This window comes from Dipodomys merriami, unplaced genomic scaffold, assembly GCF_024711535.1.
Source record: "Dipodomys merriami isolate MVZ:Mamm:240054 unplaced genomic scaffold, mDipMer1.0.p SCAF_8, whole genome shotgun sequence".
NCBI lineage: Eukaryota > Metazoa > Chordata > Mammalia > Rodentia > Heteromyidae > Dipodomys > Dipodomys merriami.
Genome location: NW_027206401.1, coordinates 1,263,085 through 1,285,424, shown reverse-complemented (window position 1 = coordinate 1,285,424; position 22,340 = coordinate 1,263,085). Strand labels below are relative to the sequence as shown.

General features: G+C 43.4%; 1 protein-coding gene across 19 annotated transcripts in view; it reads left to right on the top strand.

The window, feature by feature from the left end:
* Afdn (afadin, adherens junction formation factor) overlaps positions 1-22,340 on the top strand; it is a 122,755-nt gene that overhangs the window by 83,004 nt on the left and 17,411 nt on the right. For 10 of the 19 annotated variants that reach the window (XM_070010301.1, XM_070010297.1, XM_070010306.1 and 7 more), the window contains 7 exons: positions 14,570-14,635; positions 14,821-14,894; positions 15,631-15,749; positions 17,524-17,718; positions 18,030-18,121; positions 18,405-18,590; positions 20,388-21,386. In XM_070010301.1, coding sequence (XP_069866402.1) covers positions 14,570-14,635; positions 14,821-14,894; positions 15,631-15,749; positions 17,524-17,718; positions 18,030-18,121; positions 18,405-18,590; positions 20,388-21,386 — 1,731 coding nt within the window. Of the gene's footprint in view, positions 1-5,258; positions 5,352-14,569; positions 14,636-14,820; positions 14,895-15,630; positions 15,750-17,523; positions 17,719-18,029; positions 18,122-18,404; positions 18,591-20,387; positions 21,387-22,340 lie in introns of all 19 variants that reach the window. The other 9 variants (XM_070010288.1, XM_070010289.1, XM_070010295.1 and 6 more) reach the window with 1 other exon arrangement.

The window sequence follows — 22,340 nt, the reverse complement described above, 5'->3', positions numbered from 1 at the left end:
TTGTCAGCACAGTAGGGGAAGGATCATATAGCTCTGTCACCTCACCACAGCAGATGTCAGAGCTTACAGCCTAAGTGCAAGTAAGGGACATGGGAACCCAAGCAGGTTTCAGGCTCTTATCTCTAGGCATTCCTTTCTAGAGGATGACTGCATATCATTCTGCTCCACTACCCTCTTATAACCCTTAGAACCTGAGCCCCTTCACCCATTACTGTGTAGCAGATCTTTTTCTGTCAGCTATAGGAAACTAATATTGTCACTTAAAGCTTCTTTCAGAAAGTTGGGACTGTAGCGTGAAGTTTGCTTGTATTGTTCTTCAGCCTGGAGACATAGATATTTTCATTGGAGTGTGATTTTTTTAAGCTAATCTTAATTAACATTTTAATCAACTATGCTAATATTTGGCTTAAAGTAATACTTTAGCAGCTATCTAAGGAATATATGGCTAGCAAGCACCGTTTAGCAATACGAAAAACCTTCTGAATTCCACATTGCTGATGTATTCTGAGAAATATGCTTACATTGAATTATCTCTATAGAGTTTTAAAGTCAGGTATATATGTACCAGAATTGTGTTGTTATGCATATGAATTAGAAATAAAGAGACTGTCATTCGACACCATTTCCATTGCTTTGGAACCTGCAGTGGTTAAGGTTGTACTAATAAATAAGCCCCTCCTCCCTTCTGATTTATAAACTTTCCATTTCACATGAGGCCTGGGGGCAGCGTGAAGTCAACATTGCATGAAATGTATGCAAGGTGAAGAGCTTGTCATAGTCTAGAGTCATGGCTCTTAAAACTAGAAGCAGGTGGCAAGCACGCAGGCCTTCTTCATATGAGATGCTTGTGTATTGTTCCTGTTCTTGGAATCCACCTGAGACCGAGGTCAGAGGATAGCCAGTTCAAGACCGGCCTAGGCTGTATAGCTACATCCATTCTCAAAGAAAAGTAAAAACAATATCATTTTAAAAAACACCCTAGTATTCTACTCTGCCAGGATTTCCCTGTTAGCTCATACTTCCTGTCATTGTCCCAGAATCAGAGCAGGTCCCTTTTTACTTTCCGTTCTTTACATAATGAATTCCATTGTTAAGATTTTACTCTCTTTCCCTGTTAGTCATCTCTGTAGCATTTTCTTTCTACCATCTCCACTTCCTAATCCAGTCCCTGCTGTGTAGTAGAGAGAATTATTTGTTGACAAAATTGAATAAGATTTTTCTTTAATTTTAAAGAATGGGCATTTTCTGTCACGTATTTTTGAAGTTTAATAAATTGTCTATATATTTAAATAACACTGTTAGATAGGAGGAAAATTTTATTCATACCAAGATCCAGTAGAAATTCCATGACAGCTTTAACATTTGAATGATTTTGAATCATAGGATGTGGGTGGTAGGCAGACATGGGTCATCTTGGAAGAAATGGCATTTTAGCTAATGCCTGAAATAAGTACCTAGAGAGAAGGCGTGAGAGAAATGTGTGATGGAGAGAGAGACGGCACAGGCAGGTTGCATGCATGCCCTGTTTACACAGCCACCGTCAGAGCTCTGGGTGGACATGTGGACAAGCTTGCACTTCCTTGTGTCTGCACTTGAGAGAAAATGACAGAGGAGACGGTGATGACACTGACATTGGGGAAGCTTCCTCTGGGCCCATCCCGAGCAAGAGTCCGGGACTGTGGACAAGCTCTTTGCAGGATGAACTTGTGTGTCCGTCATCTAGGAAGTTCTAAGTCATGTGGAGTCACCTGTGACAGGCACTGGGTAGATGAGAGCCTCCTATCCTCCCCAGGCCAGATTTCTGCTTGTCCCTGTCATCCTGATCACAGGCCACACTTCACATGATTGAGAAGTATGAAAAGAAAGTGTCAGCATGGCATTGGTTTTCCTGTTTGCCTATAGAATCAGTGTCTATTTTTCAGGAGGGAATATATATGGTGTGTGTGTGTGTATGTATGTATGATGAATATGTATGATACATGTACATACACACATGTGTATCCACACCTATTAGGATCAATTCCATGTACTCCAGTAGATACACATAGAGGACTTAAATCTGGGTATGTAGCTCAGTAGTAGAACATCACCTAACACACACAAGGCTCTGGAGTTGATCCTCATTACTGCGAGGAAAAGCAAAACAGCTTTAGTTTCTATACTTCCTATTATGTATATAGTTCTTTTGCAAATCACTGTTTTGCTTTGTTTTTTAAGTCTCTCAGTCCAAAACAACTTTCTTTGTATATATTCAGGTCTGCATTCTGGTTTCTGGTCTGGTGTACTGATACACAAGAAGCCTCATTTCTTTACATTGTAGAGGGAGGAGGGAACTTGGGCTTCACTCAGACTCCTTGTCTTCTCCTGTGTCCTCTGGTTGTTCTTCTTCATGTTGACCTCTGTCCTTGTTGGGCTAGGACAGAAAGCCAAGCTTAAACAGCCAGCCTTTGTTCATTTATGTGAAGGTGTAGGCTAAAGAAAAGGGCATCGCCCCTACGCTCTGTTTTCCCCAGGGTATGTCAGGCTGAGATAATGAGCAGGTGGCAGGTGGAGAAACCTGCCACTGTAAGGAGCCCTGCTTGAAAGCTGGGCGTGGGGGGGGGGGCAGGGGGAGGAGTGGAAGAGGCACCTGGCTAAGGTGCACACCTTTTGCTAGAAAGCCTCGGTGGTGGTACCCCAGTCCTGGGGTGGTGTGCTCCTGAACTGCTTGTAGCTGGCATCTCCCTGCGTGTGCCCTGTGCTGTTGCATGGTTGTGGCACACCAGGTGGTAGCCCTGCATTTGGTCACTTGTACCCCAGCCTCAGCTGTCACTCCTCTAGGTACCACTTGTTTGTAAGCAAGGAGGCCTGTTAAGGAAAACAGCCCTCTGTACCTGCTTTGTAGAACAAAGCTGTGTCATGGATGAAGTGATGAAATCCTTGCTCCTACTCAGCTGTAAGAGGAGGATATAGTAGGTGTTGAGGTGGCACAAGTACTGATCTTCATCAGCCTCACAGAATCTTGAGGAATCTGCAATGCTACGCAGACCAGGTTCCTTATGTTGTTATGAATAGTCAAATAAATGTAAATAAGAAAGTAGTAGCTAATTGATAAAACAATATTTACTCAAGAAGAGATTGGAATGTTCGTTGTGTGCAAAGTAGAGTGTGATTCTTCACTTTTCAATCTTTAGTTTTTTTCTTGTTTCCTATATAAAGAAAGGTATTTCAAAAGATTCGTAGAAGAGATTTGAACAGCGGTGTTAACGGTGTTCGTAACTGTAACACAGTTAGATCATAGAATTGTGATAATAGAGTTTGGTAAGAACAGAGTTAAATAGACACAAGGCTAGAGAAGAAGTTTTTTCCAACCAGATGTGCTATGCAGTCTTTTCAGGACCCACCGTTCTCCAACTTCTGAGGTAATTTTTCCCCCTGCCATCTCTCCCTCAACAGTCTACTTATTCCAGCCCCTCTGGAAAGAAAGGGACCAGGACTGCTGATCCCTCAGAGCAGGGTGCTCCCCAAAGCGTTGACGGAAGGAGCCTGAGCAGGAGGCACGGCCTCCTCCTCTTCTCCTGAAGTTAGATAGCTTTCACTTTGTTCTTATTTGGCCTCTCCAAATCTTTTCCACACTAATAGTGTACATAAACTTAAAGGTAGAAGTGGTAAAGAGCTTATGAAAAGAGAACAGTCCTAAGATAGTTACTTTTTCAGCTTAAAAAATAGGTTTAGTAAGACAAAGCATAGGTTTAATACTCATGAAGTCTTTACCTAGCAAAATGTGTTGTTCTGCCAAGAGTATCTGTAATCCTAGTTAGCTGCTTCATCAGAACATACTTCTTGATCACTTGAGAGATAAGGCAGAAAAAAAAAAAGGAGTGAGGAATGGCATTGTAGATCATTGTTTATGCAGGGATTCTTGAATGTCGAGTGTGGAAACTCTGCAGTGGCGTCATCAGGGAAGGCGAGGCGGGTGACACAGTGTTGAGCTGAGCTTGAAGGACAAGTTGGGCTTGCCAGGTTAAAGATGGCAGATTGGAACTCTGAGAAGTGAAGCCATGTAAAGACTCTAAGCCCAGCCTGGTATGAGTGCAGGCAGTGAAGGCAACCATGTTTGAAGGAGTTGAGAGGCCTCAGGAATAGGCCAGTCAGCAGTTGGCCAGTGTTCTCTTTTTCTGTTGTTGTTGGTCATGGAGCTTGAACTCAGGTTGGGCACTGTCTCTGAGCTCTTTGTTCAAGGCAAGTGCTCTACCACTTGGAGCCACAGCACCACTTGTGTTTTCCTGATGGTTAATTGGAGTCTTAGGGACTTTCCTGCCCAGGCAGGCTTTGAACCACGATCCTCAGATCTCAGCCCCCTGAGTAGCTAGAATTACAGGCATGAGCCAGCAGCGCTGTAAGTATGCAGCACTTGGCAGGTTTGTGTCCATACTGTGCAGGCAGCCATAGGACAGTTAGTGAGGATTAAGCATGGCTATTGTCCAATACATTTCATTCGTAAGAACATGTGAGGTTACTGATGGCCCCTGAGTTAGAGCCTTGTGGATGGTGAGACTCGACAGAGCTGTGCATTTTATTGTATGTGAAAGGCAGCCCGTGAGTGTTCAGATGTGGCATGATGACGTTCAGATGGCTCCCCTCTGTGGAGTATGGCTGACAGCCTTTCAGCAGCACTCACTTTCCAGGTGAGAGAGAGATCTGGTAGCACAGGTGGCTGAGGCCCGCTGTGGCAGGCATGTCATGCTGCTGGGGCCTACCCCACTCCAGTTTAGACCTCTGAGAAGCCATATTTCCTCTTGAAGCTTAATGAAGGGCTGACAAGTTCTAACATTGCGGTCAGTGCTGATAGTAGGGTTAATGAATTCAACGCCATGGTATGTATACAGGGGAACTAAGGAAATGAACCCTGATTCTGTCTTGAGTAGAGGGTACATGGAGGTGTCACTAACTGATGTCTGGACCTCTGGAGACAGGGAATCTGCAGAGGGGCAGGGGTGGGCTCCTTACACTTGAGATAGAGGGAGGTCCTCTTGGACAAGTGGGCATGTTTTCTGGCAGAACATTGGATAGCGGAGCTCAGAAGGTTAGAGATAGAGACAAGTTTTGGTGCTGACATACGGTGCTGTAAAAGAAATAATAATGGTCTGTTAAGTGGATAGTGTGCCTTTTTCAGATATGAAATACTATATTAATTAGCCTGTTCTTGAAATGAGACAGATGAATGAATAGTGGTCACTGTTTTGTCCAATTACTTAATGTAGCTCATTTTCCTCCAGCGTATTTGTCACGTCTGTGATACTGAAGGAAGGCCCAGCAAAAGAAAGCAAGAGTTACCTCACGTGTGCACCCTGCAGGACAGCATGGTGCAGGTGAGAGGGGCGTGGGTCCTCACAGGTGGTAGTGATGGCGCTGACTTACCTTTGAGATGGCTGGTGCATATTCAGTGCAGGGTAGGTCACTGTTAGGACTGCCAGCCTTGCCTTCTGCCTTGGTGCCTGGGCGCTAGGGGCATGCTGCACCTCTCAGATACTGTCTCTTCCAGGTACCTCTGCAGGCCTGTTTCCTTCCCTTGAAGGCTGGTGCTGGTTGTGGTTATCTCATGTACTAAGAAAGGAGCTCTGGGAAGCACTCAGTCTTGGTCCTGGGTCACACACACAGCAGCAGTGGCTGTCTGTGTCCTTGTGGGTCTCATTTCCTTTCAGCCCTGTTTGTTTTCCTGTCAGCTGGTACGCCTTCCTATGTCTGTGTGCTTCTGCTATTTGTTCTGGGCTTGTGTCCAGTGTGGGCCTTTTCTCTTTTTTAATTGGCATAGAGCTTAGCTGCTGTAACCCTGAACTGTTTTGATGGTAATTCCCCGCCTTGATTTCTACATGGTGGTTGATTTTGATGAAGTCCAGATGATCTGTGTACAGTGTCGGCATGCAGTTTTCTTGCTGAAGCATTGGTTTTTTTGGGAATTCAGCATGCTGCTTCTTACTCATCTGCCGGACAACATGATGCTTCCTGTTTAATTTGGGCTTTAAAAATATAAACAATTCCCTTTTTATTTTTCTAGCTCTTTTTTAAAGCTTTATAAAGTACAAAGTGATTAAAGAGTTGACTCATTGCGTAAGTCTGAAAGTTGCGTTGGTTCTAGCTCATGTCGATAAATGCTGTACAGTGTCCTAGCTTCCAGCTCAGCAATGTGGTGATCCTGGGCCAGCTGTGTTGGCTGTTGAAAACTGAGAGGACTAGACGACTTTTTCATCTCAAGACACTGTTGTAGTCCTAGGGATGGAAATGTGGTTCTCTGTGGTTGGAAGGACAGCATCGGTGGTGAGTTTCCTCAGGTCGCTGTCCTCCATGTTCTTTGCAAACTGATGTTTTAAGAAGGCTTCTCTTCCCACATCTGCTTGTTTAAACTTGCTAATGATTAACTTGTTCTTGCAGAACCATTTAACCAGAGCTTATAATTACACACCCAAATAGTTGTTGTTCTCTCCGTTTATGTTGTAAATTCTTAAGTTTCATAAAAATATAAAGCATATGTAAAATTCTGCAATTTATAGTATGGTGAAAATTGCTTTAAATATTGGTAAGTGTTGCCGTGTAATTGGCCAAGGAGGCTCAAGTAATTTTTTTGGCTATGTTAGGTAGTTTTACTGTGGGTGTTCTCTCAAACTGATTTTATTTTAAGCACACATAGAAGCTGTTCATTTATAAAGTACTAGGAATATTTTATCTGAGAATGAATGCCTAATTAGAACCTTAAGATGTTATAGCTTTTAATCTAAATACTGATTTTTAGTTTTGAATCTAAGCTTAAACCAAAAGATTCCTGTGCTTTAAAATATAGGCAATATTTATAGTGTTTATTCTTACCATTTGAAAGTCTAATTCTTAAACACACTGTAATTAGTCCTTTGAAAAAGACTGGAGACCTCCTCTCTGTTGTTCTTTTATAGCCTTATTACACTGTATCAGAAAGACTTGGCCAAAGAAAGAGAGGCAGGATGTTCCGGTTCCTTTGAAAAACAGTGGGGAAAAGCCCACCACGGTGGCAGGCAGGCAGGCAGGCAGGCAGGCAGCTTCTGGGAAAAGCCAGGAAGGTCTTTCTCTGGCTATACAAAGTGACACAGTGTCCATAGTGGCTCTTACGTAGAAATTTGGAACAGTATTTTATATTTTGTCCCAAAGGCAAAATAGCAAATTATATAAAAGACAATTCTTTCACTGGTTTTAGGATTGTGGCCTAAGTGCTGATTTCTTGCATCGAGACACTAACTCCCATTGCACTATTAAAATACATAATCATACGGTAAGTTGTTAGTCTTGTGAGTGGTTGGGAGGAGAGTATTTGGTGGTGAGTTTCCTCAGGTCTCTATCCTCCCATGTTCCTTGCAAGCTGATCTTGGTAAAAGGCTTCTCCTGCCACTCACTACCTGTCACTCGTAGAGCATGACGCCCTACCCAGCCCCTCTTCAGGCAGCAGGGCTAGGGCTTCCGAAAAGCCCCACACATGTAGTACTTAGTGACCCTCTGTGGGTCTCTCCCAACTGTGAGAATCTAAGGAAAGCATTGCACATTTCTACCTTGTGAAATTAACGTTCCCTAAGGTTGCACATAGCTTTGAGGGTTTATGAACCCCCTGCAAGATTCTGTGGGCCCAATTGCAGAACATCCTGTCTGGTTCATTTCCTTCATTCTGTGAAGAGAGGACAATGGAAGATGAGGTGCATTTGTTTTGTATGCAATGCGAAAGGTAAAGGAACAGAGCTGGAGTGGAGGTTGGCTCATGGAAATCAAGCTCAGTTCCTTCATTTACAATACTGTCTGTTAGGATAACTTACTTTGAGGTTCCAAGGGAGAATTCACATAAAATTTGAATTATTAAATACTTTAGAATGTTTTTTAAATCCTAGTGTGGACTTTGGTGGTTTGTCTGGCTGGAAATAAAGTGGTAGAAACCCTGTGAGAAGGGCAGGTGAGTGCAGCCGTGCATTGCACGTGCCTTGGGGTTTCAGTGTTCCTGGTCTTGTCAGCACACAATCACTCCATTGTTGGCAGCTGGGGAGTCCAGGCTGGGCCTCTACCTGAGAACAATAGGACTGAGCCTGTGCTGTTTGGCAGGCACATTTTCCTCCTGTTCCTTGTGTGTGTGTGTGTTTTTATTGTGTTTAATGATGTTTTTATGCCATTACTCATACGTACACCCACATACGCTTGGGTTTGATGCCGGGATGTCTGGAGCTCCTGGAGACTGTGTCTCCTCGCGCGTGAGGGAGACAGACCTGTACCCTTAGAGGCTTCTGGAAGGGTTGTGAGGAGAGTCGAGAGCAAGCTGTGGGGTAGCCCTGTTCCTCCTCCCTCCACCTTCTCATCAAGCCTCGGACCACAAAATCGGTGCGTGTCTTTAAGTCGGGGTTGAGGCGGGGAGTGGGTGCACTGTATAGCTAGGAAGTTCCTTCTCATTTCTGGCATTTTGTTGTTTTGTCTTGTCTCACTCTTTCTAACTTCATACTGGTAAAATGTAGATGTTTGTTCTCTCCTCCCTCCATAATCCAAACATTTTCCTACCCTCCTGACTCTCTCAAAGGGAAGAAACCTCTCCACAAGGTTCATTTTAAGATTGGGATATTGAGCCGACAGGCTGCAGCCTCTGCTCAGTGTCGCCTGTTGGTGCCGTTGGTGCTGTTGGTGCCGTTGGTGCCCGTTGGTGTCAGTCTCCGTGTTCCTACGGGGGCAGTGAGCGCTGTTGCTGCTGCTGCGGTACTGCATTGTGTTATCCTCCTCAAGTGATTTAGAAGGAAAATGTGTGTGTTTGGTTTGCTTCCGCCCTGGGGCTTGAACTCAGGGCCTGGGCCCTGTCCCTGAGCTTTTGTGCTCAAGGCTAGCACCCTGCCACTCAAGCCACAGCACCACTTCCAGTTTTCTGGTGGTTAATTGGAGATGAGTCTCTCGGACTTTCCAGCCTGGGCTAGCTTTGAACTGTGTTCCTCAACTCTCAGCTTCCTGTGTAGCTAGGCTTGATTATAGGTACCTGCCTGCTTCTGATGTGTTTGAAGTGAAAAAGTATTGTCTGTGATATTTAAGTTGGGTTAAGTACATTCCAAATTTATATTTAGCAGAATTTGTCATTCCTGATGCCCTTGGAAATATATGTATAACTGCTTTCTAAAAACTCCCTTTATTTTTGAAAGGATCTGGCTTGTTCAGTGAGAACTGGGCAGTCCTAATTGATTTTTGCTATTCCTTTAAGTTTACAAATAATTAAAATAAAACCCAATTGTGTGTTTTTAAATATAGCATGTTTAGGGACTTTGAAGCAAATAGTTATTAAAATTATTTACCCTTATATATTTATTATGGCCTATTCTCAATTTCAGTGGTTCTGTGTTTTTTCATAGTTAAAATCAGTGTGATGTGAGTGTGTATATATCATAGTAAGCTCTTGTTCGGTGGTTGTCTGCATAATTGTGATTAGTTATCATGTGTGGTTCCTAGTAAACTCTAAGACTGAGGATGTTTCTGTTTTAGAGTAGCTGCTCAGTAGAACAACAATGTGAGGCACACAGGTAATTTTAAAGTTTTCTGCTAGCTACCTTAAAAAAAAACAAGTGAAATTGATTTTTATACTATGCGTTATTCAATATCCTCAATGTTACTTTAGTATATAGTCAGTATAAACGTTATTAATAAGGTATTTTACTACACTGTGTCTTTGAAATCTGGCTGTGTTAGGAGATTTCATTTCATGCTCGCACTATTTCAGGTACTCGGTAGCCACAGTTGACTAGGTGTCTGCTGTGTGGGGCAGCCTTATCGTCAATCCATCTCACCAGGACCCTTTCACCTATACAGCCTGAATATGCAGCCTTGACGGGCTTCTGGGTCCTATTTTCCTTCTTACCTAGGGAAGGGATAAAATTATAATGAGCTCTGTGTGTGTATGTGTGCGCACGCGTGCAGGTGCATATCTGCATGCGTGTGAAGTATGAGCTATTAATAGGGCTAATTTTTAGTTTCATCTTACGAGGCTGGGTTTTATTGTACATTGTTAATTATAAGTAACAAAGTGGTTTTCTATTTCTCTAGTAAGTTTTACAGAGTTTTTTAAATTCTGGGTTAGCACCCATTATCATTTCTTTAAAAAATTAAAAAAAAAAAAAAAGAAAGTTCACTACCCTTTCTGTTCAGATGGAGTGTGCTGGTGTTGAGAGCTCTGGATAACTCAGGAATTGCTATGGCTAAGCGGGCTAGGCACCTGTCCAGTGGCTGACCAATCCCAGTGGGATTCAGGATGAATGGGAGCTTCCTGTACACAGTGTGGCCAAGCTGGTAGAATGGATATCCTGCAGTTGGACAAAGGTTGTGTTTAAGAGTGAAAGTAGCCATATTTACTTGATGGATATGGTTAGAAATTCTTTAGGGCTTTTCGTCTCCAGGTACTCTTGTATAATTTTGCTTTTCTAAAAGAATTACTAGTAGAGTTGTAACTTTTCCATCTAACAATTGTACTGACAACTTTTTACAGTCAGTTGTGGCTGTGAGCTGCGCATGAAGTATGCTTAGGCAGGACTCACGTGGCAGAGGTAGAAGGAAGAAGGGCCCTGTTGTGGTGGAGCCAGGCAGCCAGGTGTTCACGGAGCAGGCGTGTGCATGCAAAGAAGGGAGGGCAGCAGGGAAGGCAGCCTGCTCTTAGAATGTGGGTGAGGCAGTCCACGGCAGAAAACAACCCCTGGGTAAGTAGGGTAGGGTGTGAATGCATTTGGAAGATCCAAAGTATCCAAAGAGAAGTTGGTACTGGATCTAGTTACTTTACTTGCTAATAATCTGTCTTCTCATCTTTCTCTTCTAAGAGTTAAAAAAACACATACTCAATAATGCTTTTCTTGACTTGTAATAAGAATTGGTAATTTTCCTAGACTCCAGTGGATTATTAGAGACCCCAAGGGCTCTAATAAATAATCATGAGTACTTATTTCCTCAAAACTTCGGTTTGTAACAAGCAGATTACTTATGAACTCAATTTCCTTAGATTTAAAAAGAAGGAATTATAACCTAGGAGTCCAATGAATTCCTATCACACAAAAAAAATACCATTTCTTAAATCCTGTGTGTTTTTCATTGTCCATTACTGAAGTAAAGGGGTTCAGTGTCCCTTCCTGAAAAAGGTATGTTTGGTGCCATGGTCTCAAATGCCTAGTGTGTCTAACTTTGTAAAGAAGACATTTTCACAAACATATATTGCTTAGTCATATATAATATGGGCACATATTATTTACTTGGGGGGGGGGAGACACGGTCCTAGAGCTTGAATTTAGGGCTTGGGTGCCATTCCTGAGCTTTTTTGCTCAAGGCTAGTGCACTACCTACCACTTGAGCTTAAATTGTGTCTAGCTTCCTGCTCAGACTGGTGTGTCTAGGCCAATATATGTCTCTTCCCCCGGCCCCCATCTGTACTGGTCCTGGGATGAACTCAGGGCTTGGGCACTGTCCTTGAGCTTTTTTGCTCAAGACTAGCATTCTTATCACTTGAACCACAGTTCTACTTCTGGCCTTTTGGTAGTTAATTGGAGATAAGAGTCTATGGACTTTTCCTGCCTGGGCTGCCTTCAGAAGAAGGACCTTAGATGTTTGCTTCTGTGAATAGGGTTACAAACTTGAGCCACTAGCTCTTGACCCACACCCTATTCCTCTTTTGGACTGCACACTGTAAACAGGACAACAGACCTGTGCCTGTAGGCCCAGCTGTGAGTTGTGAAGGGATCTTAGGCGCTTTTCTGCCAGGGCCAGCTTCAAACCACAGTTCTCTGGTCTCAGCGTCCAGGTAGCTAGGGTTACACATTGATACCCTGCAGTGCCTAGCTCCTAAGTCTGAAATAAGGCACTTACTAGGTTGTAGTTTACTGTAAGGCAGCTTAATTGGAAGCTACCATGGAGAGGACAGAATACCCAGTATTCCAGAAGTTACATCCTATAATTGTGTAAGTAGCCATAATACAGGGTGTCGTAACTGCCTGACCCAGGGAAACAAAGTTCTGTAGGCACTCCAGTGAGAAAGAGATGTCCTCCTTTCCTCCTCTGAGAGAGCACGTGGGGTCAGGTAAGTAAGTGTTCTGCCGGTGAGAAGATTTGGCAGCTCTCAGCTCTCAGTGAGATTAACCGCAGTTGCGGGGGGGGGGGGGGGGGTTGGGTCTGTACTGGAACTTGGGCTTCACAGCTGGAGTGTGTTGTCCAGGAGGTGACGGCATTTTATAGGCAGCAAGCTGCTGCTACTCAGCTTTGCTTTTGGAGAAAGTTTGGGGAGATGAGCAGATCAGTCAGTGGAGGAGCTTTCCCATTTGCCAGAATGTCTCCAAAAACAGGTAACAGACAGTGCATTACTCTTACATGTTCAGGAGATTTGAGAGAGAAAACAATTCTGTTTTGCCTTGTAAGCACTATTAATGAGGTTCCCAGGTGATCAAAGTATGTAAAATGCATATATGAAATAACATCCTAAAACCATTATTGTATGCTGGTAAAAATTTTATACATTTTTCCAAAATGAGGTATATAATAGATGGTTTTATAGCCGTGAACTAGTCATGTACTGTGTGCTAGTCTTCCATTCTCTGGATGCTTACCACATACGTGTCTTCTTTCCCCAACCCTAGCTTCCCGTCCCAGGGGAAAGGGTGTCAGGCCTTAAAAGTGAACTTCGTAAACTTAAGAGTTGTTAATAGGTTAAAGGGTGAAAATGGGAACAAGTTGCAAGGGAAAATGAAGTCTTTCCAAGATACTATAAAATTTTACTTTAATAAGTCATTTGTTGCTACCATTATACATCTCATTTTTTGAAACCCTCTTACAATTTTTCTTGAATGATACAGTGTTTCATAACTTACTCAAATATATATGGATCTCCCTTTGTTGTGATTTAAAAATGTATATACACAACTGTTGGCATTGTGCATATGATTGCTTCCTTTAAAGTTCTGATAAGTGATCTAAAGTTGATTTTTTTGTTATGGTTGTAAAGTAGAATATTGATGATTTCATAATTATGGTATCTAAATCTCACAGAATTTTATTTTATAACAATTCTATGTGGATGGAGCTTTGCTTTAATATTTAGCTAGGGTATGAATTACAGTGGACTGCTTTCTGCGTGGTTCTCTTACTCCTGTGCCCCCCTTATTGTTAATAAGAAGAAGTTCTTCTCTTATTTCTTCTATTTTACTATGTGCATGCAAGGGCATAAGGATAAAGTTAATTTCTGTTCCAAGTCTATTATTTATTAACTGATGTTAGGGGTAACTGGGTTTTTAAAAGGGTATTTGTTCTTTGAAATTTACCATAAAGTAGAAATATCCTATTAGTTTAGAAACTAATTTTTATTGTTTGTTGTTTGTTGTTGTTTTTTTTTTTTTTAACCAGGAAGAGTGTTAATTCTATAGATACCATTTTTCAAGCTCTGTTTTCATGTGAAGATAAGACCTAGGACTTTGTCACAGATATCTGTGTACATGGGCTGGCTTTCTTGCATATTGCATTTCTTATTGTGCTCTCAGTATTCTTACTTTTTTTTTTTTGTGAAAATACTGTACAGAGGGGTTACAATTACATGGGCAAGATAATGAGTACATTTCTTATCAAGCATTGTAGCCTCCTCCTTTGTTTCCCCTTCCCATCCCTTCCCATCCTGTTCCCTCCCCCCACCCCCCCCCCCCCACCAAAGTTGTAAAGTTCATTTTCAACATAATGACTTGTACATCTCATTGTCGCAGTGGGTCCACCTGTATCCCTATTTAAACGATTTGTTTTTTCCCTTCCCCTTCACAAATTATACCGCCATCAAATACAGTGAAAGCAGGGGTTATACCGTGGGGGAGGGACATACAAAGCAACAAAGAAATAATCTTATAAATGCATTAGAAACAATCGCATGAAAGAAAAGAAAAATTTGAATACAGACCTTAGGGTTCATTTCCCTAACATCAACGCATCTGACCTTTTCTGCTTGACTCAGACATAGACTAGTTATTGCAAATAAGGGAAACCATGGGACCTATGTTTCTTTGGGCCTGGCTTACTTCACTTAATATAATTTTTTCCACGCCTTTCCATTTCCTAACAAATGGGACAATGTCATTCTTTCTGATGGAGGCATAGAATTCCATTGTGTATATGTACCACATTTTCCTGATCCATTCGTCTACTGAGGGTCATCTGGGTTGGTTCCATATCTTAGCTATAGTAAATAATGCTGTAATAAACATAGTCGTGCTGGTAGCTTTAGTGTGGTCTTGTTTGTGAACATTTGGGTAAATGCCCAAAAGTGGGATTGCTGGGTCATAGGGGAGCTGTATGTGGAGTCTTTTGAGGAACCTCCATACTGCTTTCCAAAGTGGTTGAACAAGTTTACACTCCCACCAACAATGCAGTAAGGTTCCCTTCTGTCCACATCCTCTCCGGCATCTGTTGTTATTAGAATTCTTGATTTTAGCCATTCTAACTGGGGTGAGGTGGTATCTCAATGTTGTTTTGATTTGCATTTCTTTTATGACTAGGGAGGTTGAGCATTTCTTCATGTGTCTATTGGCTCTTACTTATTTTTGTACAGGGTGCTGGTCAGGACAAACTTGGGATCTATGTCAAGTCTGTCGTGAAAGGAGGAGCTGCAGATGTGGTTAGTATTATTTCCAGAGAAGCACACTTCTATGTGTCATGGATTGAACAGATGACATGAGCGTGTCATGGTGCTTGCAGTAATGCAGCACTCTGGGACTGGCTGGAAGAATGAATGTGACTTATGTTTTTCTCCCTTTTTTTTCCCCTGACTCATCTGCACACCTTGGGGGTGGCACGGCTCAGGATGGACGTCTAGCTGCGGGTGATCAGCTGCTCAGTGTGGATGGACGGAGTCTTGTTGGACTCTCTCAGGAAAGGTACAGACTGGTTTGTCCAAGGCTTCGGTTTAACATGTTTGATGACATTTTGCATTTACTTTTTAAATTGGGAGACAACAAAATCATATTCAAACCCTGCTCCTATTTTTCTTTTATCTTTGCTGGTCCTGGGGCTTGAACCTCGGTGCTGTCCCTGAGCTTTTTTTCTCTAGTGCACTACCACTTGAGCCATAGCTCCACAACACTTGTTCGGTGCTTTGTTGGAGAGGAGTCTCATGGACTTTTCTGCCTGAGCTGGCTTCAAACTGTACTCCTCTGATTTCATCATCCTCATGAGCTAGGATTACAGATAGGAGCCAACAGCACCTGGCTTTTTCTTTACTTTTTTAAGTGTAAACCTCTTAGTACACAAGCCATTTCATTTCTCATTGAATGTGTTTTAACCAAAAGAGTTTATTTTGAGCACGCGCGCGCGCGCGCGCGTGTGTGTGTGTGTGTGTGTGTGTGTGTGTGTGTGTGTGTGTGTGTGTGTGTGAGAAAATGAGTATATCTTGGCTTGGGATTTTGTGAATTTTTGAATATTATCTTACTATTCTTACTGTGATACCATGGGATATGTTTTCATACTTGTGTATTTCATATTCAGAGGAAGGATTTAGGCAAAGGTAATCTGTCTGGAAGTTAGAACTATTGCCCAAATAGCAGTGTTGGTTATTTTGACCACAGTTAATGAATGTGTTCCATTTTTCTTACACTTAGAATATTTTCTTCCTAGGGCAGCAGAACTCATGACAAGAACGAGCTCTGTGGTCACACTTGAAGTAGCAAAGCAAGGTGCCATCTATCACGGCCTGGCCACCCTCCTCAACCAGCCGTCTCCCATGATGCAGAGAAGTATGGACCAGGAACAAGGGCCACTGGCTTTTACTGATTCCCTACTGTGACATGTATTTTGTAGTTATAATCTCTCTCTGTTAGTCACAAAAAAACCCTGTGGAATTGGCTCAATTCCAAAATCAGGAAATTGATAATGAGTGTATTAAGCAAGCAGTCAAGGACTAGTACTGGATCAAGGGTGAGACAAGTGCCATCTGGCCACGGAGCCCCGGAGCCCACGCTTGCTTTATCAGCCTCTTCTCACTGTCGGCACAAGCTGCACTGTGGGGAGCCCTCTGGGAACTGGGCATTTTGTCAGTATTGAATATAGGGCTAGTTGGCTCCTCTTGAGCTTCCATAGCTTAAGAGCTAGGCAGGTGTAGCTGGTGTAGAATAGGCCCTCAGCCAGTACAGACAACAAACTGAGTTTTGATAGGCAAGCTCAGAGTAGTCTTTAGAAGTGCAGGCCATTGTTTATCAAAGGAAGATATTGCTGTATAAATGGATATATACACGTATACATGCATTTGCATATCAGTGGCTATTTCAGTCATATTCAGTCCTGAATATGCTGAAATAAGTATGATTATCATGTTATATATAATTTGTTTCCAAGTAAAAATTCAGTTTATTTCTGGAATAGGTTTTATAGGTATAATGTGAGAAGAAAAATCTCAGAACAAAATCAATGAAACTCTTGGGCTTTTAAAAAGAACTGGTTGAGAAACCTTAAGTTACCTTTGACCTTCCAGGTCAATCTAAATGATACACTGTTTAACCTGTGCATTGCCTAAAAAGTATGGTCTTGGCTCAAGCCCATTTTCTCTCTAAGTTAGGATTTGGGGAACTTCATATTCTTGAACCTACTGCTGTAACGGATAGCAACACTTCAACAGCAACAGCAGAGGCATCATAACAGCCTGAATATGAGCTAGAAACCAAGTGGAAAAATAGGTCATCATAGCAGAATCAGCAAGAAACCACAGTGGAAGGCTAGAGCAGAGACATGCTGCCACTACACCAGGTGATAACTCAGAATTAAGACAAGGGCTGGGAAGGTGGCTCAGTGGTAGAGCGCTTGCCTTGCATGCCTGAGGCCCTGGGTTCGATTCCTCAGCACCACATAAGCAAAAAGAAAAAAGCCAGAAGTGGCTCTGTGGCTCAAGTGGTAGAGCGCTAGTCTTGAGCTGAAGAGCTGAGGGACAGCGCCCAGGCCCAGAGTTCAGGCCCCACGACAGACCGAAAAAAAAAAAAAAAAAAAAGACAAGTAGCTGAGTGCTGGTGGCTTACACCTGTAGTTCTGGCTGTTCAGTAGACTACAATCTGAAGATCATGATTTGAAGTGAGCACGGGTAGAAAAGTCCATGAAACTCATCTCCAGTTAACTATTAAAAGGCCAAACGTGGCGCTGTGGCTCAAGGGGTGGAGTGTCAGTGAGAAGGCCAAGAGATAGTGCAGGGCCCAGAGTTTAAGCCCAAGGACCAGCACCAAAAGAGAAACAAAGAATTAACAGAAATGTGTTGATAGTTCCCTTTAAAAATGGTTATGTTATTACTTAAGCAGGCAAGCTTTTAGCCCATCAGAAGATAAGCTTGCTTTGAAAATGTATTTTTCTCACAGATGTCAGTATAGTGAAATGTTTCCAGTATTCTCAGGATATTTGAAAACATCTTATTCTGTTGGGAACAGGTTTTATGAAATTTAAAAATTGGTTAATTTGTCTATTGAACCAAAATACAATAGTCTTAGAACCAATGAAGAGAAGAGGGGAGTGAACATGCTTTGTTTTCAGTTTCAGATCGTCGTAACTCAGGTAAACCCCGACCAAAGAGTGAAGGCTTTGAGCTCTATAATAATTCAGCTCAAAATGGCTCCCCAGAGAGTCCTCAGCTACCTTGGGCAGAGTACAGTGAACCAAAGAAATTGCCTGGTGATGACAGATTGATGAAAAATAGAGCTGATCACCGTTCCAGCCCCAATGTGGCAAGTAAGAAAAGCATCATTTTTTTCACTTTCTTTGTATATGTACAGTCAAGTATTTATTACCTGTCCCTTTACCAGAAATATTGGCCAGGTCATCATCTTACAACAGGGTCTGGGTCTGGGTTATGCTGGTGTAAGACCTGTGGGCATGAGGGAACCAGCTTCTCATAGGCCTTGTTTGTGCACTCTGCTAGACAGCTCACTAGCATTGTGCTAATTCATGAAATATGACTACCGTCTCTGAAGAAAGTTCGTTACAAAGCACTGATTTCCTTATTTACTAGGGAACTTCTTTTTCTTGACTGTTCCCAACAGATCAACCTCCCAGTCCTGGCGGGAAGAGTACATATGCCTCTGGAACTGCGGCTAAGATCACATCTGTCTCCACTGGAAATCTCTGCACTGAGGTCTGGGAGAGAAGCTGGAAGGCTTGGCCGTGTAGTACTGGGGCTTTCTTAGACTACCTGATCTTTCTCACCAAATTAGCATGATTACAATTCCTAAATCTACACCATTAACCTCTCAATTTTTAATATAGTAATTAGGTGTGTTTCATTTACAGTGTAGTTTAATTTTTGAAACAGAACTTAGCATGTATATTAGTTTTGAATTTGTAAACCAAATCACTAGAGATTAGTCTTTTGCACAATTATAAAGAGCTCACCTTTCTTTGTTCTTCACATTTTGCAGGAGCAGACACCTCCGCCTAGACCTGAGGCCTACCCCATCCCCACCCAGACATACACCCGGGAGTATTTTACCTTCCCAGCCTCCAAGTCCCAGGATCGGATGGCTCCTCCTCAGAACCAGTGGCCAAATTATGAGGAAAAGCCACATATGCACACAGATAGTAGTCATTCCGGTGTTGCCATTCAGGTTAGAAATGAGGGGTTCATCAAATTTCTCTCAGCCTTCAAAGGCAGACCACTCAGCAGAATAAAAGCAGTGATTTCTAGGAACAGTTGCTTTTATTTCCTTCACAACAACAGGATTGTCTTATTTTTTCTTTCATGGTTTGGGGTTAAAAGGAGAGATTAGAATATGCAATAAGAAGAGGGATTCTGTGTTCTAATGTTTGGTTAGTGACATGTTAGTAATACAAAGCCTGAGGCCGCTTCCAGGGTGCTTGTGAGGGATAAACGAGACTTTGCTGACACTTGTTACCCTGTGTCAGTCCCACCGGAGGGACTGCAATAGGGTTAGGAAATGAGGCCGATGCTCATACAGTGCACTCACGCTGCCGAAGAGGCAGGCACTACCAAGTGATGGTCTCCAGGTTCTGTCACCGCTGCTTTTGTGGAAGAGCACCAGGGAAAAGGCTGAAGCCAGAGGGTAAAGAGAGAGACAGACCTGTGGGCTCTGACAGCTCTGGGGCCTGTGGAGAAGCCTGGAAAGCTGCTGAGGCGCTGATTGGTAACAAGGGCAGTGTCAGGCTGGTCAGGCAGGGGAGCATTCTATGCTGTGATTGGGAGTTCCAAAATTGGTACAATCTAGGATAGCACTTAAGGATAAAAACCCTGCCTTGGCCTGCTTTCACTGTATTTGATGTTGGTGTAATTTGTGGTGGGGAAGGGGAAAAAACAATAGGGATATAGGTGGACCCATTGCAACAATGAGATGTACAAGTCGTTATGTTGAAAAACAAACTTTACAACTTTGGGGGGGTGAGGACGGGGGGGGAACTTTACAACTTTGGTGGGGGGGGGGCAGGATCGGGGCATGGGAAGGGATAGGAAGGGGAAACAAAGGAGGAGGCAACAATGCTTGATAAAAAATGTACTCATTATCTTGCCCATGTAATTGTAACCCCTCTGTATGGTATTTTCACAATTAAAAAAAACCCTGCCTTGGAAGTAGGTGATGCAGGGATTCCAAAGGTAATCAGTCTTCTATTAGCATGTCCAGGAAAAGACTTTAGAGTTGAAATGAGCCATGATCTATAAGAGCAGAGAGGCGCTGATAGGAGTCAGTGTGCAGGACGTGATCCTTTGGCCTGGTCTCCCACTCTATGCTGCCGCCTCCTAGGTGGCCCTGCATCGACCTAGTTCTGTGAGTGCTACATGCTTTCCCTTACATTGCCAGGATGACACACACTTCTGATAGCCAGCTGGGGAGGCGCCAGCCAACAGGCGCAAAATTATGGGGTCAGCAGCAGATGCAGGGTTTACATTTCCAAGATTGGAACAGAAACATCTCAGATAAAATAACTTGTCTTTGGATAAATGGCTCTATCAAAGAGCTCATAAAGCTATTCCTGAGCTCTAGAACTCATTCAAAAATGGCTCTCTGAATGGATAAAATGGTGAAGGTGTAGTAATTAGAACAACTGGACTTCGTCACAGGGGTTACTTAGAGATGTTCTTGGTGCAGTTAGACTCATGAGTACAGATGTGTCAGCCCTGTTGCTGGCCCCACTGCAGGGCTGTACAGATGCACTTGTGTTCTGCTGTTGGTCCGTGATAGGCCTGAGCGATGGTAGGTGCAGACAAGAAGTGCATCTTTTCTGTCTTTGGGGCAGATCCCATCTGACCACCAGCTATAGAGCAGTCACAATCTTAGCCCAGGCACTCCTACAGTTTTCCCTCGAGTCCAGGGAAATGGCACATCTGAGCTTTTGGTAATTTCTTGTGGTGAGTGGCTGAAGTATAGAAGTTTCCCTTTTTCTGTTCCCAGCGTATTACCCGTTCCCAAGAAGAGCTTCGAGAAGAGAAAGCTTACCAACTTGAGAGGCACCGAGTCGAGAGCACCATGGATCGCAAGTCTGATAGCGATATGTGGATCAATCAGAGTTCCTCTGTGGAATCCAGTTCCTCCAGCCAAGAGCACCTGAACCACTCCTCCAAGTCGGTTACCCCTGCTTCCACACTGACCAAAAGCGGACCTGGCCGGTGGAAAACCCCAGCCGTGGTGCCACCCACACCAGTAGCTGTCTCTCAGCCCATTCGAACCGACCTGCCTCCACCACCACCTCCACTCCCTATCCACTACACCAGCGATTTTGATGGGATTCCAATGGACTTGCCTCTCCCACCGCCTCCTGCCGGCCAGGTGGGACCGCCGTCGGCTCAGGTGGCGGCCGCCGAGAGGAAGAAACGGGAAGAGCATCAGAAGTGGTATGAGAAAGAGAAGGCCCGCCTGGAGGAGGAGCGGGAGAGGAAGCGCAGGGAACAGGAGAGGAAATTGGGACAGATGCGTACCCAGTCCCTGAACCCTGCTCCCTTCTCTCCCGTGGTGGCACAGCAAGCAAAGCCAGAAAAACCTTCTACACTCCCACGGCCTCAGGAAACGGTTATTCGGGAGCTGCAACCTCAGCAGCAGCCCCGCACAATCGAGCGCAGAGACTTGCAGTATATCACCATCAGTAAAGAGGAGCTGTCCTCTGGGGACAGCCTGTCCCCAGACCCATGGAAGCGAGATGCCAGGGAGAAGCTAGAAAAGCAGCAGCAGATGCACATCGTGGATATGCTCAGCAGGGAGATCCACGAGCTGCAGAGCAAGGCAGACCGCACCTCGGAGGAGAGCGACCGCCTGCGGAAGCTCATGCTGGAGTGGCAGTTCCAGAAGAGGCTCCAGGAGGCCAAGCAGAAAGATGAGGATGACGAGGAGGAGGAGGACGACGATGTGGACACCATGCTGATCATGCAGCGCCTCGAGGCTGAGCGAAGAGCCAGGGTAAAGGGGAGAATGGCTGGGTTATGTGCAGCTTTGCTTCCTCTCCCAGCTTCTGTGTGTTTGTTATAGGGACAGCTGGAGCCTTCGGTTGTGAGGAAGGGCCTTCCCCATTTACTGTGGATATTATTCTTGGCTGAGGTTCTACAGAATGAGCTAGGGCGTTAGGGCTGGAATGTTTTGAGACGTATTTTGACAAGAATAAATATAGTTTAAGTGGAGCTTTATTGTTTTAGGTAATGACTTCACATAATTATTCTTCTCAGGAACACTTCACTTATTAGTTAATAACTACCCAGGAACAATCAACTTGTTGATCAGGGATTGGCAGTTTTTGTTGTTTTTTTTTCTTAAAGGTCCCAATGTTAAACACCTGAGGCTTGGTAGATGGTGTGTATGTACCACTCAGCCCTGCCTTAGAATGGGAAACAGCCAGTGTGTCTGTCACACAATGGGTATGGCTGTGCATGCCGATGAAGCTACACAGAAATGTGGCAGGCAGTCGTGACCCTGGTTTTGATGTGAGCCAGATAGTAGATGTCAAGATCAGGATCATTTCCAGAAACAGAACCTTTGTAAACTGAAATGTCTGTTGATGTAGCAAATGTTTAATTAATTGTAGTTGTAGCGTAAAAATACCAAAAACTTTTTATCTTGTTTATCTCTCCATATTATAAATTTTTTTCAAATAAAAACTTTAAAAATTGAAGTTAGTTTAGTACAATAAATTATTAAAATGATTTTTAGATGAAAGCCAAATTCTTTGTTAACCCTATCAAGAGAGTTAACTGGGTCATTTATCGTTATTAATTCTGGCATTTAATACTGATTGTGGAGAGTGCCATGCTGCCATGTTACAAGTTTCAGTAATACTTTTTCTACCTACTCAGCACAGTCCTAATGAGAAAAGATGACCAAGAATTTGGGGGGTTTTTTTGGCAGGGACAGAGGCAGGGG